Source organism: Parus major, chromosome 2 (genome assembly GCF_001522545.3).
Source record: "Parus major isolate Abel chromosome 2, Parus_major1.1, whole genome shotgun sequence".
Classification (NCBI taxonomy): domain Eukaryota; kingdom Metazoa; phylum Chordata; class Aves; order Passeriformes; family Paridae; genus Parus; species Parus major.
This window is the reverse complement of record NC_031769.1, coordinates 18,447,252-18,460,845: the sequence shown is the minus strand read 5'-3', so window position 1 is coordinate 18,460,845 and position 13,594 is coordinate 18,447,252. Positions and strand designations below refer to the sequence as shown.

Genomic DNA, 13,594 nt, shown 5'->3' with positions numbered 1-13,594 from the left:
ACAAAAGAAGAAATCCACAGCTATTCACCATGATGCCCAAATATTATCCACAAGAGCTGTGTGATTCTGCTGAGCAATAGCCAGACTTACACAACTTGCACCTTTGTGTGTGATAGGTATTTTCCCATTGCACTGCAGCTACTCATGAGCGACCAGAAAGAATCTGCTCTTAAACACGTTGAAGTAATTGGTTAGAGTTTTCTGTTGGATTTGGATGATGTTTGCTCAGGCTGAAAATAATTTCTGTCATATTTTTTCATTATTTCTAAAATGCTGTTTAAACTTCTCATTTATCAAAACATTATTCCCTCCCATGTTTTCCTTCATTTCCTTTTTTTTTTTTTTTGCTTGTTTTAAGGGTGAAAGATGAAACAACTGAATTTAATTTATCCTCATTATCTGTAACCTGCTCTCTTTAATTTTATTAGTAGGTGATATACAGCTGTGGAAGGGGCATAGGTTTTACACTAGCATACTAATCCTCAAACTATGATGAATTTGCTACAGGAACTTGTCTCATATTCCTCCTAATCCCACCACATTTTCTGAGAGGGATTCACATGTCTCTTTCCAGCATTATTTCCTTTCCTAGCAGTCCACCATCATTCCTACTGCTAGGTAAATAAAAAACCTCTTCCTTTTGGGGAGAGACATTCAGGTTCCCAGCTCCTAGGCTCTGTCTGTGACACCCTGATGCTGCCAGCAGCAGAAATGGACAGTGTCTGACAGGAAGAGGGAATTCAGTAATCAAAGCAGGTTGCAAATTACTGCTGGGAATTCCATTGCAGGTATTTCCCAGCAGAAGAAAAAGTTATTCTTCAAACATAATGCTTCCCTGAAGTTTTCCAGCAGCCTTTTAATCAGCAGCCAGCTGTCAAGATTCTGCATACAGACATACATCTAGCACTGACATTTAGTTCTCAGCCTACATAACCTAAGAGTGTTTATTGCACTCCATGTAGGGGAAGATAGGGAAAATTTAGGATAATTTAAAATGAACACCCAAGCTATGTCTTATACACTGATAGCAGCAAAGAAATATCTTTTATCTAAGAAAAAAGTGTAAAATGATATGCCTACCTCAATTTATTTGATTACCTAAACAAGAATGGAACTGAATCATCACTTTTAAAGTTACACATCAGCTGTTCTTAAAATCATTGTGTACCCTTTAACAGGGCATCACTATTTTAACCAATCTTCTTCTAAAATTTGTTTTTCTCACAAGCTTTTACAAGCTAAAACTAACAATTTTTTCTTCAAAGTTGTGTCTGTATCATTCAAGACTCTAATCTGCACAGCATTTCTGCCCCAAGCAAAGATGCATTGAGCTGGTATATGCTAGCTTGACCATGAAATCAAACCTGACTTGATTCTAACAAAAAATGTAAATACCATTATTAGGCTTTTATATTGTGAAAACTTTCAGAAGATAACAAGCAGCTGAAAACAAAAACAAAAACCAATCAACTTGTGAAATATTGCTAAGTACTCCTAATTATTTGTAAGTTATCTAAATAAAACTACAAGAACAAATCTTTGGTCAAATGGTATAAACCAGCACAGGCATCAAACAGAACACTACAGCTCAAATTCTGTAAAATAGATCATATTTATTTATATTTTTTATTCTATTAAATTCTTTGGAAAATTCACTTGATATGTGTTCATGAGACAGGAATAAACTTATTCACATAAAAGTGTGCAAGAGCAGGGCAGAAATAGCTCACTTGTCTCCTCTACACAGCACCCCTGAAGAACTATCCAAGTATTGTCAGATTAAGACACTGAAACAACACTGGTGTTCATTTAAACAAAGACCTTTATACACTTTAAAAGTAAAAGTAGCTACAAGTGAGTTCAGAAAAGCTATGCCTGCAATTTTATTTCAAAGTGGTAGCACCTAATAACAGTTACTATTGGTAGACAGTAACTACCACTTTCCACGGCAGTTCAGAATAAAATTCACATACTGTTACTCATAGCACATTTTATACACACACTATGTCCTAAATTACTTCAGAGCAAATAATTTATAGAAAATACCAACTAAAGAAATATGGAATTGTTTTATGCCCAGTTCCTTTCAGTAAGCTATAACAGATATATCTACCCAAAACAAGCACACTTGTTTCAGATGTGGGAGTACTTACATCACTCTGGTGTTTACTGACTTCCATGGCATGTTTAACATCTGGAGGTTCCCTCATACGTGCATAGTCTGAAAATCCTTTCTCAGCATCATGTTTTTGTTTATAGAGAACCTGGAAAGAGCAACATGATACTTTTGTGGCCAGAGAAGAGCAGGTATAATAACATGAGCTAGGTTAAACCTAGTGGCATAGTGTACCTGTATTCAGGAAGAAACAAAATAAATAATTAAGCTCCTTAATAGAACCAGAAAACTGAAATGAGAGCAGCTTCTACCCAAAACAGAGACATATGAGGCACAGTCAGCAAAAATATTTCCCTGCATCTGTTATTGCAACAGACGTATGAGTAGATGCATGAGTAAACGGGGTAAAGAAATAGTAATATACAAAACCAGAAAATTAAGCTTAACAAGGTAAGAAGACAGCCCAGGGAAAAGCATAAGCACAAGCCAATTTTTTTTCAAACACACTTGAAGCTATCAGCTATATAATTATTCTCCGTTTTCAGAAACAAAAAAAAAAAATTTATGCATTTGTCATAAACAAACAGTTTTACATTATATACCCATTGCCCAAAGTTCTATTTTTCCACTGTTGGGAAACTACGAGCACAATACCCATTTTGACTTAGCCCCAGGTTCGCAAAGAAAAATAATATTTACATTCAATTGTCATCATGGTAAATGAAAATGGAATTGAATTGTGAATTTATAAACACCTTTATTTTTATAATAGAAATGGAACTCAATGCTGGGCATTCATCCATCTTTCACTGTACTGTGTTATACTTACATACATACATTCAAATACTCCAACTGCCTGAAAAACTGATCTTACACTTATCCTTGTCAGAAGCTTTTAGGCTTATATTAAGGAAAATTCACCAGGTTTTTATGCCTAAAAAGTAGCAAGCATCAAGAAAATTCATTTTCTAATAGCTCTCATGAGCAAACATTAAAATAATCCATAAGAAAACAGCGAGTATTAAATAAGATAGAAAGCTGATTAGGAGGAGGAGGATTGACATGAAAACCCATGATAACAATAAAAGAATACTGTGAAAGTTTTGAGACAGGAACTCTCAACTACAGATATTCAGACTCTTTTAGGCCAGGATACTAGAACTGTGAGAAAATGCTGTATCTGTTTTTGTTTAAAGCAAAAGTTGTTCTGAGTTACAGAGTAGTGTGCCCAAAGCAATAAATTAGTATCTGCCCTGTCTATCTCAGATTACAAAATTATATACAGGCTGAGAGATTAAGACAAGGGGGGAAGGGTATTTTTGCACTGCTACAATGTGAACAAAAGTATCAAATCAGGAACCTTAAAATGTGTCACCTCCTTATCCAGTGTGACACAAACTGTGTCACTCTGCAGGAACAAACACAGCTGACAGTGAAAGAGAGAGTCCATAACTTGCAGGCACTGGTTACATCTTGCAAATGGAAAAGCACATAAATCTTTAACAGGACTGAAGCACCACTAACAAATGGTTCCCTGCAAAAGTGTAATTATTATACAAACATATGCCACAAAAACTCTTTTGCTAATTCTCCTTGCTTACACTGCCAGTTTTAAGATGTTCCCCACCGAATGCCATTATGAACAGAAGACCAATACAGTTATTTCCAAAGTCTACTAATTTACAGGTATTTTATTACATTGCCATTTTGCTGGTTCAACAGCTCCGTTTTTCCCTTGGTGAATGGGCTGTGTAACCAAGATATGAAAACACAGTAAAGCATCAACTCTCAGCATGAGAAATTTAACAGAAATTATGAGTATTGGCTGTCTTGGGAAAAGATGACCCTTTCTTTAGCTTAATGTAGCAGTATTTCACTTGCTTTGGCATTTGTACTTCCTATCTTTTCCCATTATTTTCATTAACTCACTGAAATAGTCTTGATGCAATCCTAGGCTAGGAGGGGTTCAACAGCTCTCTAGTTTAGTTTGGGACAGTTTAGTGCAGAACTATTCCTAGATTTATAAATCGCTTCCAAGTAAGCCATGAAACCATGAAAAAAAGGTTTTTTATTATTTCATCGGTATTCTTAGAACCATTATTTTACAGGTTAGTATGCATACATTAATTTCTCAACTCATATTGTTTTTCAAGTTCTAGTTAAACTGAATTTCCTTTATCAAATCTACATACGAAACTACTCTACACAGAGATCAGGCATTATAGGTCACCGACATAACCTTTACCCTGTAGCAGTCCCATTTATTAACTTGAGAAATACAAGGTAATTATTTAAGTAGGTATGACTTCAGATTGAACCAATTTGTAAGTACTCATTTTTTATTTTTCTTCTCTCTTTTACACCAGTGTGTCAATAGGAAGCTGCATTAAGGAAGGTTTTGTGCTCTTTTAACCCAGCTCTGACAGACACCCTGTCTCGGCATACATTAAACACTATTACATTTTTATATTTCCCTTTATAGTCAGTAAGATGTGCTCTGAACTTAAAATCCACAAGGTAGGATTTTGGAGGAGGAAATGTTCAAGAACACCAAAAACATCACTTTAATCACCATATAGAGAATTAGATAAGCCAATGTATTTGTGTAAAACAGAACTATGGAAGTCCAAAAAACTAATACCTGCCACCATAAAACAGAGGAAATCTTGAATATGACATTTCCTACCATAAAAAAAAATGTGAAAAATTACATAAAACAATTTGATAATGTGCAATGTGATTGGAAACAATGCAATAAACAACAAAATTTTTATTGTAGTGAAAAAAAAAACCTCTGAAACATCCTCTGGAAGTTGAAAACATTGCTTAAGATTCTCTTGGCTCATCGCCTTTATAAAGAAACAGGAAATACTGTTCAACATTGACTCTTTGAGATATTGCCCTGTGCAAAGTAGAAAATTAAACTGCCTTCAGTTTGCTTTAGATTATCCCTTTTAGATAAGAAGAAAAACAGTGCAATCACTTCTTATGGCAGAAATAAAGTGATGAAAAAAGTGATGAAGTGCTTACATTTTTTCAACATTGTTTCCCCCCAAGCAATTTTAAATATCTTTATCATTGTTTGTGACACCTTATTAAAAAAAATATTGTTTTACATAGGGAACTATTCAGCATACTGATCTTCAGACAAGAAAAATACTCGGCACAGAGCTAGCAATGATTAGAAATTTTCCTTCAGCAGTATTTTCCATAGGAATATTGAAATTTCTCCCAAAATTTCCATTTCCTTTCAGAAAAATCAAAATGAAGGCTCCCTGCCTAGACTGCTCTCATCAAATTTATTTTCTCATCACAGAAAACAGGGAAATTGGTGAGAGCTTTGTAGGCTGGTAAAGAGAGTGAAATTATTCAGTGATGAGAGGGGCTTCTCCTCTTTCAAGCTTACCCTGGGGACAGCTATGACAAAAGTGAGAGAGGGAGGCAAATCTGGTTGCTCACACTCAAGAAAGGCATTTAGAAGGCCACAGTCCAATTTTCTGTGAAGAGGAAAAAAATAAAATTGATAAAAGCCACCCAAGTATGTGGGGCTGTGAAACTTCTTATCCATTTTCCTGAAACATGTTTTCCCATAAACAGCATTGGGATTCTTTTTGTCAGTTTTGGATAGATGTCATTCTCTAAGGGTATTTATTTCCTTCTTCATGCCAGCTCTACATAAAACACAAAAGAGCAAAGATGGGTTTCATGCAAAAGCTAGCAGGCAGTCTTGCTTCAGGCTTTCCTGAGTATCTTGAAGAGAGAATTGAGTATGACTCAATACAGACAATATGGGAAAGAGGTTCTGCAGGAAGAGATCCACATGTGTCAGGGTGCTGTACTCTCCATTACAGCAAGATCTTTATGTCAACAATGGCAGGACCCCTGAAGAAGGAGATCCTGGCTCTGCTGAAATAACTGACAATTGCCACATGAGCTAAAGAATGCAAACGTGGTCAGTGGTGCTGGGGCAGCCTGTTGCCTCTGGAGAGAGCAAGGGAGGGCAGCTGCAGGTGGGGTGTAACTCCTTGAGAAAAACAGGAAATTCCCCCTAGTTGCCTCCAAGTTCCTAAATCATGTGTGTGATTTGAAATGGTGTATCAAATTACTGGACTGGGCTAGCTATAGGCAGGCTGGAGGCAGGGCTGCAGGGCAGCACAGCAGCAGCATTTCCAGAGCAAGCTGCATGGTGGGAGAGCCCATCTGCAGAGGACACACCTGTGCAAGGAAATCCTCTGGCACAGGCGCCCCAGACAGTGTCAGCAGGCAGCAGGGAGGAAGGTCAGGGGCTCTCTTTCCTCCACACCACCATCCTCCAGTCCCAATGCACCTGCTTGGCAGATGAGGCTGCGGATCCTGCCAGGAACACGGCACCGCAGAACCAGAAGAGTCCTGCTTGATCTGCCCACAAAAGCACTCCAGCCCAGCATTGCATCCAGGAAGAACGAAAAGGGAGTCAAACGTGCAAATTTTTTCTAATGTGGGTAGGGAGGACACGTACTCATATTTTCCACCTCTCAGGAAATCAGCACGTATTTTAAAATCAGGTTACTATAACTCAGAAACAGACTGCAATTCTGGGACTGCAGCAGCCTTTTTGGAGCAGAGCTGGCGCAATGGCCAGCTGATGCTGTTCTCTCTCCTTCCTATGGCATATCTGTAGTCTCCTCCTGAAGGGATGACTGGTAAATTCACAATCCCAGCTAGACAGATGCAGCAGAAACCCCCTCTGCCATATCCTGACCCAGCTGAAATCTGAAATCCTTGTATTAGCTACTTAGGTACTGCAGTGATAGGCACAATATGGATTAGATTTGAATACTGTGGAGAAGATTTTTCACTAGAAAATCCCCTGAGATCTCTCTCAAAGTAGCATTAAATTCAGGTCCATTGCAGCAGTAACCACAAGTTGGAAAAATGTGTCAGCGTATCTTTAAGTTTTATGGTATATTATGATTTATAATGCATCTACTCCTAAGGGGATAGTATGAATTTTATGGGAAAAATTTCTGCTTAAATATAACTCACCCTATATGCTTTTTTTTTTCTCTAGAACTGTTGGATAACTGAAGAAAACCTTCAAAAACTACCAAGCAAAAATGTCAGTCTTTATCTTAAAAGGGTTTTTTGATGAACCAATTGTTTCATTTTTAGTTTCAGTTATTTATCTTTTCTGCCACATCACTATAGTTAAATAACCTCATTTGTGTAAACTAATGTATAATTTAATAATTTGGAATGAATTTGGGAGTCTGTGGCAAAATAGTTAACTAATGTTTTATAAATCAAGCTAATGGCTTAAAAATGTTATACAAGTTTAATTCCCAATTTATTTTTTCTGTAATTCCTCTAATCATTCACTTTACAATGAACTGTCACATTAATGTCATTTCATCTACTGTGGTGCTTTAACTTGTGTATATATGTTCCTTTTCAAACTCTGAAAACAAAAATATCTGTTATTATATTTGCTTAATATAGCCTTGATTAACACAGTGTTTTATAACAAAACATTTCTCCACAAGTTGCCCTGAGATTTTAGTCCATTCTTTTTTTATGAGTAATTTCCTTTGTCTGAAAAAGTATCACAGCATTATAAGAATGCATATTGAGATACCATCAATATTATGGATTTAGAAGCATGTTCCTTTCATGTACTAAACTATATGTAGCTGCTGTCCTTAAGAGAGGAGAAAGCCAAAACAAGAAAACCGTGGAAATGTTTGGTGGACCAAAAGCAATGACCATCTATACAATGTAATTCTCATGAGTAGCAATGAAAATCTGTAACCTCATTCATATCACACACACTTAACATTTGCAATTCCACCGAGGTCAGTGGAAGTGAAGGGTCACTTGCCTACTCTTAGGGTATTACATTTCTGAGTCCTTGAAGGCAACTGAACCAGAATTTACTATTTTACTGGTTGGTTACAAGCTTTACACTACATTCAATATACTTGATTTCACATTTTAATTTTGTAAAATTTGTTGTAAGTAGTAGTATGCAGTCCACCAGAAATGTATTTACTGCTACCACTAAGTGCATTTTAAAGTCATTAAAGAGGATCGGTTTGGTTTTTTTTCTTTTGCCTTCAGCATCAAACACTTTATGTAGATAATACAACACCCAACTGGAAGAAGCTATATAAAATTGATCCATTCTATAAGGACCATGCAATGTCATGAATTCAATAATTCCTTATTGCATTTGTGGATTTCATTGGATTGATGAATGCATTACCAGCTTTTAAATGTATATTTAATAAACGTAAGTAAAATTGTCAACATTTTAAAAAGGAGTAGTCTCTGAAGAACTTATGGTGATAAGCTCTGGATGATAAACTCACCCAAATAAATCAAGCAGACAATCAAGTATCTATTCAAATATTTTGTTCAAAGTGTACTTATTCTGACACACAATTAATCTAAAAATCATTTTTGCAATTCCTTGTTGTACCTTGCTCTGAAGGTGCATTAATTCCTTCGCAAATACACTGTCAATTGTGGCTGGCATCTGCTGATAAAGAGAGTTGGAAAGGTCTTTCTTAGCATCTCCTTTATATTTCACCTAGAGGGCAGGAAAAGGTGACACATCATGCAAAAATGAAGATACAGTAAACATACTACTTCTTTTTTCTAGTAAGTAAAATGGCATAGACCAGAACTGGAAAAATTTAATGCTGTCACTAAATTTCAAGTAAAAACATCTTTAAATAATACTTTATGGGGATATTAATAATTCACAAAGCAATGCAAAATATGCCCTAATTAAATTCAGTAGTTTTGGTGGAAATAGAAAATAAAACAAGCAAGGCAGTTTTTTCTATCCTTTTTCAGATCATTTTCAAATCCAAAAATTACTTTTCCTCTTTCTCTCTTCCAGAGTCCTGCAAAATGGGAGCAAATGAGAGGCCAACCATAAATATTTTGCCAACTAATAAGTAGTAGCAATTGAATGTAGCTACAAAGGAGAGGAATATTAAAGTTAGCATGTCTGCCATCATTTTTGTTGCATCTTTTCATACTACAGTCTCATTCTTAAGTTACATTTTATTTATCCTGTGTTTCCTCCATTATTCTGTATGGACAATTCCTCACAGAGAAGTTTTACAAGATATACCAGAAGAATAGGTCAACATGTGTGAGGCTTTTGCTTCAGATCTAAGTTCTCCAAATTCATAAAACAATAATGGCAACACTGCTGTGAAAGGAATCATAAATATTAAAAATATTTTCAATTATACTGTCTAATGTCACTTACTTACTGTGAAATAAACAGTTCTTCATTAGAGGCTAATTCCCCAAATGTATTATATGTATATATATCAATCATTTCCTGTAACATTTGCTGCTGTTCCCCAAAACAGAGGGCTCTTTTTCACTGCAATAGCCATGCTGTTAAGAATGTGTCCAAGATTTGCAAATACAGGTTATGGGACACTAGAGGTCAGTAATTTACAAGATAAACCATCCATCACATCATTGGCTTCAGGTAATGCTGCAATAAACAGGCAGAGTGCTCAAAAGTGTGGCAATATCAAACCTACAGGGTTTAAAATTTTAGAATATTTTATATCTCTAAATCTTTGATTAATAATTAGCAGCAGATTCTCTGGAATCAGACAGATGGATTAGATAAATACTCTCTATGTATTGTATTTTTGTAGACTACAATAGTCTGTCTCTTATAAAGTGCAATTACATCAGATTTACTTCCCTTGGGACATACCACTCCTTCTAAGAAAACAGGAGGATAAATACAAGGAAAGCATTCATTAGATGCTTTTATACTGAAAGCCACAAAGCAAACTGTTATATATCAGAAAGAGAACTTAGAATGCATATGTTATGTAACCTTAGATAGTCATACTGGGACTTTTTTTATTAGAATCATAAAGGTGGCACAAAAAATGAGGCAGCAAAATTTTCATTTTTTGAAGGGCCATAAAGACAGAAAAATCACCCAGAACCAGTGATTCCTAAACAAAGCCACTCTCTCTCAGGTAAAACTTCTGCTGGTGGTCTTACCTGTGGAAAATAATCAGAGGTGCAATCCTACAGCACCTTGTACCTGGGACATGAAGAGCTGGCAGTAAATGCTGCTTTGGAACACTCTGGAAGCTGCTGATCTTACTTTGCCACTACAGCTGTTTGTGTGTGTTTACATGTCTCAGGTATGCAGAGAGAGACAGAGATAGAGAGAGAGACAGAGATAGAGAGATAGAGAGAGACAGAGATAGAGAGAGAGAGAGAGAGTGAGAGAGAGAGAGAGAGAGAGAGAAAGATAGAGAGGGAGAGAGATTAGATAGATTGGATGGATAGATAGAAGAAGATAGATGAAGATAGATAGATAGATAGACAGATAGACAGATAGATAGATAGATTAGATAGATTAGATAGATAGATAGATAGATAGATAGATAGATAGATAGATAGATAGATAGATATACATACATACATACATACATACATGCAAGTGCTCAGGCAACCCACAGGTGACACTGACCTGATGTCTGCCCCAGGCCCTTTGCTGAAGGAGGACAGGGATGATAACATGGAAACGTTTTCCTTGTCTCCTTCTGTTTGATTTCAGGCTGTGAAATCTCCACAGCAGGGAAATTTTGCACAGGTGTAATTTGCAAACCTCATCACTGCAGAAAAAGTAATACTCCTTCCTATTCCTCAGTTTATCCACACATAAAATGGGATAGCTAGGACTGGCTCAGAACCATTAATAAAGAATTTTCAAATCCCAAAATAAAAGTGTCATGTAATTCCAAATTATTATTATTATTCACATTACAGTATACACTAATTACAGCCTTTTAAGTCACTTCAGCTTTAAACAGAATTACTTTAAACAGAATTATTATTTGAAATAAGCCTTCCTTCCCCTGCTAAAAATCACAGTATTCAACAGAAATAGTTTTTAGGAAGGATAAGAAGCCAAGAAAATTCTTCAGTCTTTTAGATCTTACCTCAGAAATAAAAGCACCAAGGCTTTTCACATGTTTTAGCTGCGGGGTGTCAGGTACAAATATGCACTTGCCTTTAGATTTTTTAAACTCTTCTTTATAGTGTATCTACAAAGACAAGAAAAAAGAAGTCTAATTGCTCTTAAAAACACACAAACAGAAAAGTAAACATTTGTTATTTTTATATTTTTAAAATTATTTGTATTTTATTTTATTCATGATACTCTGCTGGGCGGCTTGCAAATACCTCCGGCTGGATCAAATTAAACCATAAAGGGAAGCTACCAGTTCTCACGCACATTACCAGGGCTATGTAAAAGTCACAGAACTCTTTAATAATATAGATGAAAAAGACAGGATTTTTCTCTACATCTAGAGCTCATTCTCACTACTGTTGTACATGTTTTAGTATCTCTAAAGAAAGAAGAATCGAAGAATTGATCTCCTTGATCCTTGATCTCAAAGATAAAAATTGTTTAACATCTAACACACACTTAGCAAGCACAGAATCTGTGTATCATCAAATGCCCCTTTATGAATCCAAGAGTTACATGAATAAATTTGGGAGGCCACTGCCAAACCATTGCCTACAAAGCACCCAACATTCATGACATTCAAGCAATAACAGAATTTCTTTAACACCTAACAAATTTTAAATTGAGGCATTTTTTAAAATGTGTATGCACATAGGAAACCACAGAAAAAACCACCAGAACACTATGACATATTTAGCAAAAAACAAAAAAAAAAACCAAAAAAAAACAAAAAAAACCCAACAAATTTTTATTATTTTTTTTTTAAACAACCAGCCTTTTTCTTACAATGGGGCAAACAGCATGGGTAGGTATAATAATTACATGAGTGTTGCTGAAATCAGAGTTGTTTGTCTTAGTGAGACTGCAAGAAGGATAAAATCTATGGACATGGTTAACATGTAGGAACATTCCATTATATAAGAACTGCATGAAGAAAGATGGTAAATTATGATGAGATGGACTAAATAAGTTTCAAAGACAGACACTTTACATGGATAGCCTTAGACATTTTCAGTGACATTTCTTTCTTTCTACAGAGAATTGTTTAGATCAATGCAAATTGAATTATTTAGTACTAAGCTTTCACGGTTATTATCTGCTACTATCTCTCTAACCTCATTTTCACATTCTGCATAACAGCAGCTTGAATTTATGCACTCTAGGCTTGCTGACAAGCACTGACAGAAGCAATATGATCTGCATCTGAGCATTACAGAAATATGCAGCCTTAATATCCTCTTTCTCTGAATGCTTAATGGATATCACAAGTTCTAGTCTACACTCCTCTACAGGGACATGGAAAACTTACGAGAAGGATGGCATCTTACATAGAATCAGCTCCTGAGCTTTCTAAGGCAAAGTTTGTGTCTACTGAAAAATGGATTAGATAATGCCAGATTCATCTCAAACTCATGACTACTTAATCCTCACACAGGAAACAATTTTCGTTGATGTGGAGCCCATCCAGATTTGGACTACTGAAAGAATCTACATGTCACTTCCAAATCACATCATCTGCTTTTGTGGACTAGAGTATTTTCTTGAGAATTGTTCACCTTTAGGTGAACAATGGGTGTAACATGACTGTAACATTTCTGTGACATGACTTTACTCAGGGACTCACATGTACTCACTCATGAAACCTGTGTGTGACATCATACTCCCAGGTAATCACAGAGCAACTCACAAAAAAGGCATTTTTATGATAAACGTGAGCAGTCACTTACTGTTCAACATGCACACACATGGGAAGTTTACAGAGCTGACTGTCTACTGGATGAGTTTGATGGCATTCCCAGTACAAACTCCTGTAAAGCTGTGACTCTGGCAGAGGAGACAGAGAGTCTTGCTGCTCACAACTTAGATAAATCACCCACAGACATCTGAAAGCTGACTGTAATTATATCCATTTTAATTGCAGAGCAATAATTACATTCAAGAATCAAACACAAAAGCTTCCTAAGGTATCTCTTAATTGGGGGAATGACAGAACATGACTAGAAGAAACAAAGCTGCTCTGCTGTAGAAGTCATGCTTTCAAAAGAATTGAAAGCAGTAAGTGACTAATGCCACCTCCTTAATCCTTTATTATTCACATTAGTTATACCCATAGAAGCCACAAAATGCACACAGACTCAAATATGCAATTTAGAGAGAACATATAACAAAATGTTTGGTCAAATTCTGATCCAACAAGCTCCATTCTGCTACAGTATTGTCCACATTGCTTGGAATCAGAAAGATGGAAGATGAAATGGGGTAAGTATAATGAAGTCATGAACCTGCAGTCATAAAGTATATTTTGTGTAAATGATGCAAGGAAGATGTTCAAGATATTGACTATGATTGAACATAATGGCTGGAATGAATAGGCAGGAAAGCCAATATTCCTCTTCAAAGTCTGTAGTTAAAAATTCAGGTGTCTGAAATATTGAACAGGAAATTTTGCCTGCAAGTGGCTTACCCTG

At 36.0% G+C, this 13,594-nt stretch overlaps 1 protein-coding gene across 15 annotated transcripts in view; it reads right to left on the bottom strand.

The window, feature by feature from the left end:
• NEBL (nebulette) overlaps positions 1-13,594 on the bottom strand; it is a 249,119-nt gene that overhangs the window by 71,841 nt on the left and 163,684 nt on the right. For 13 of the 15 annotated variants that reach the window (XM_015617915.3, XM_015617909.2, XM_015617908.2 and 10 more), the window contains 3 exons: positions 11,095-11,199; positions 8,574-8,684; positions 2,154-2,264 (listed from right to left, as the gene is read on the bottom strand). The exons of the other annotated variants lie outside the window; for them this stretch is intronic. In XM_015617915.3, the coding sequence (XP_015473401.1) occupies positions 2,154-2,264; positions 8,574-8,684; positions 11,095-11,199 (327 nt within the window). The remainder of the gene's footprint in view (positions 1-2,153; positions 2,265-8,573; positions 8,685-11,094; positions 11,200-13,594) is intronic. 15 annotated transcript variants of the gene reach the window in all.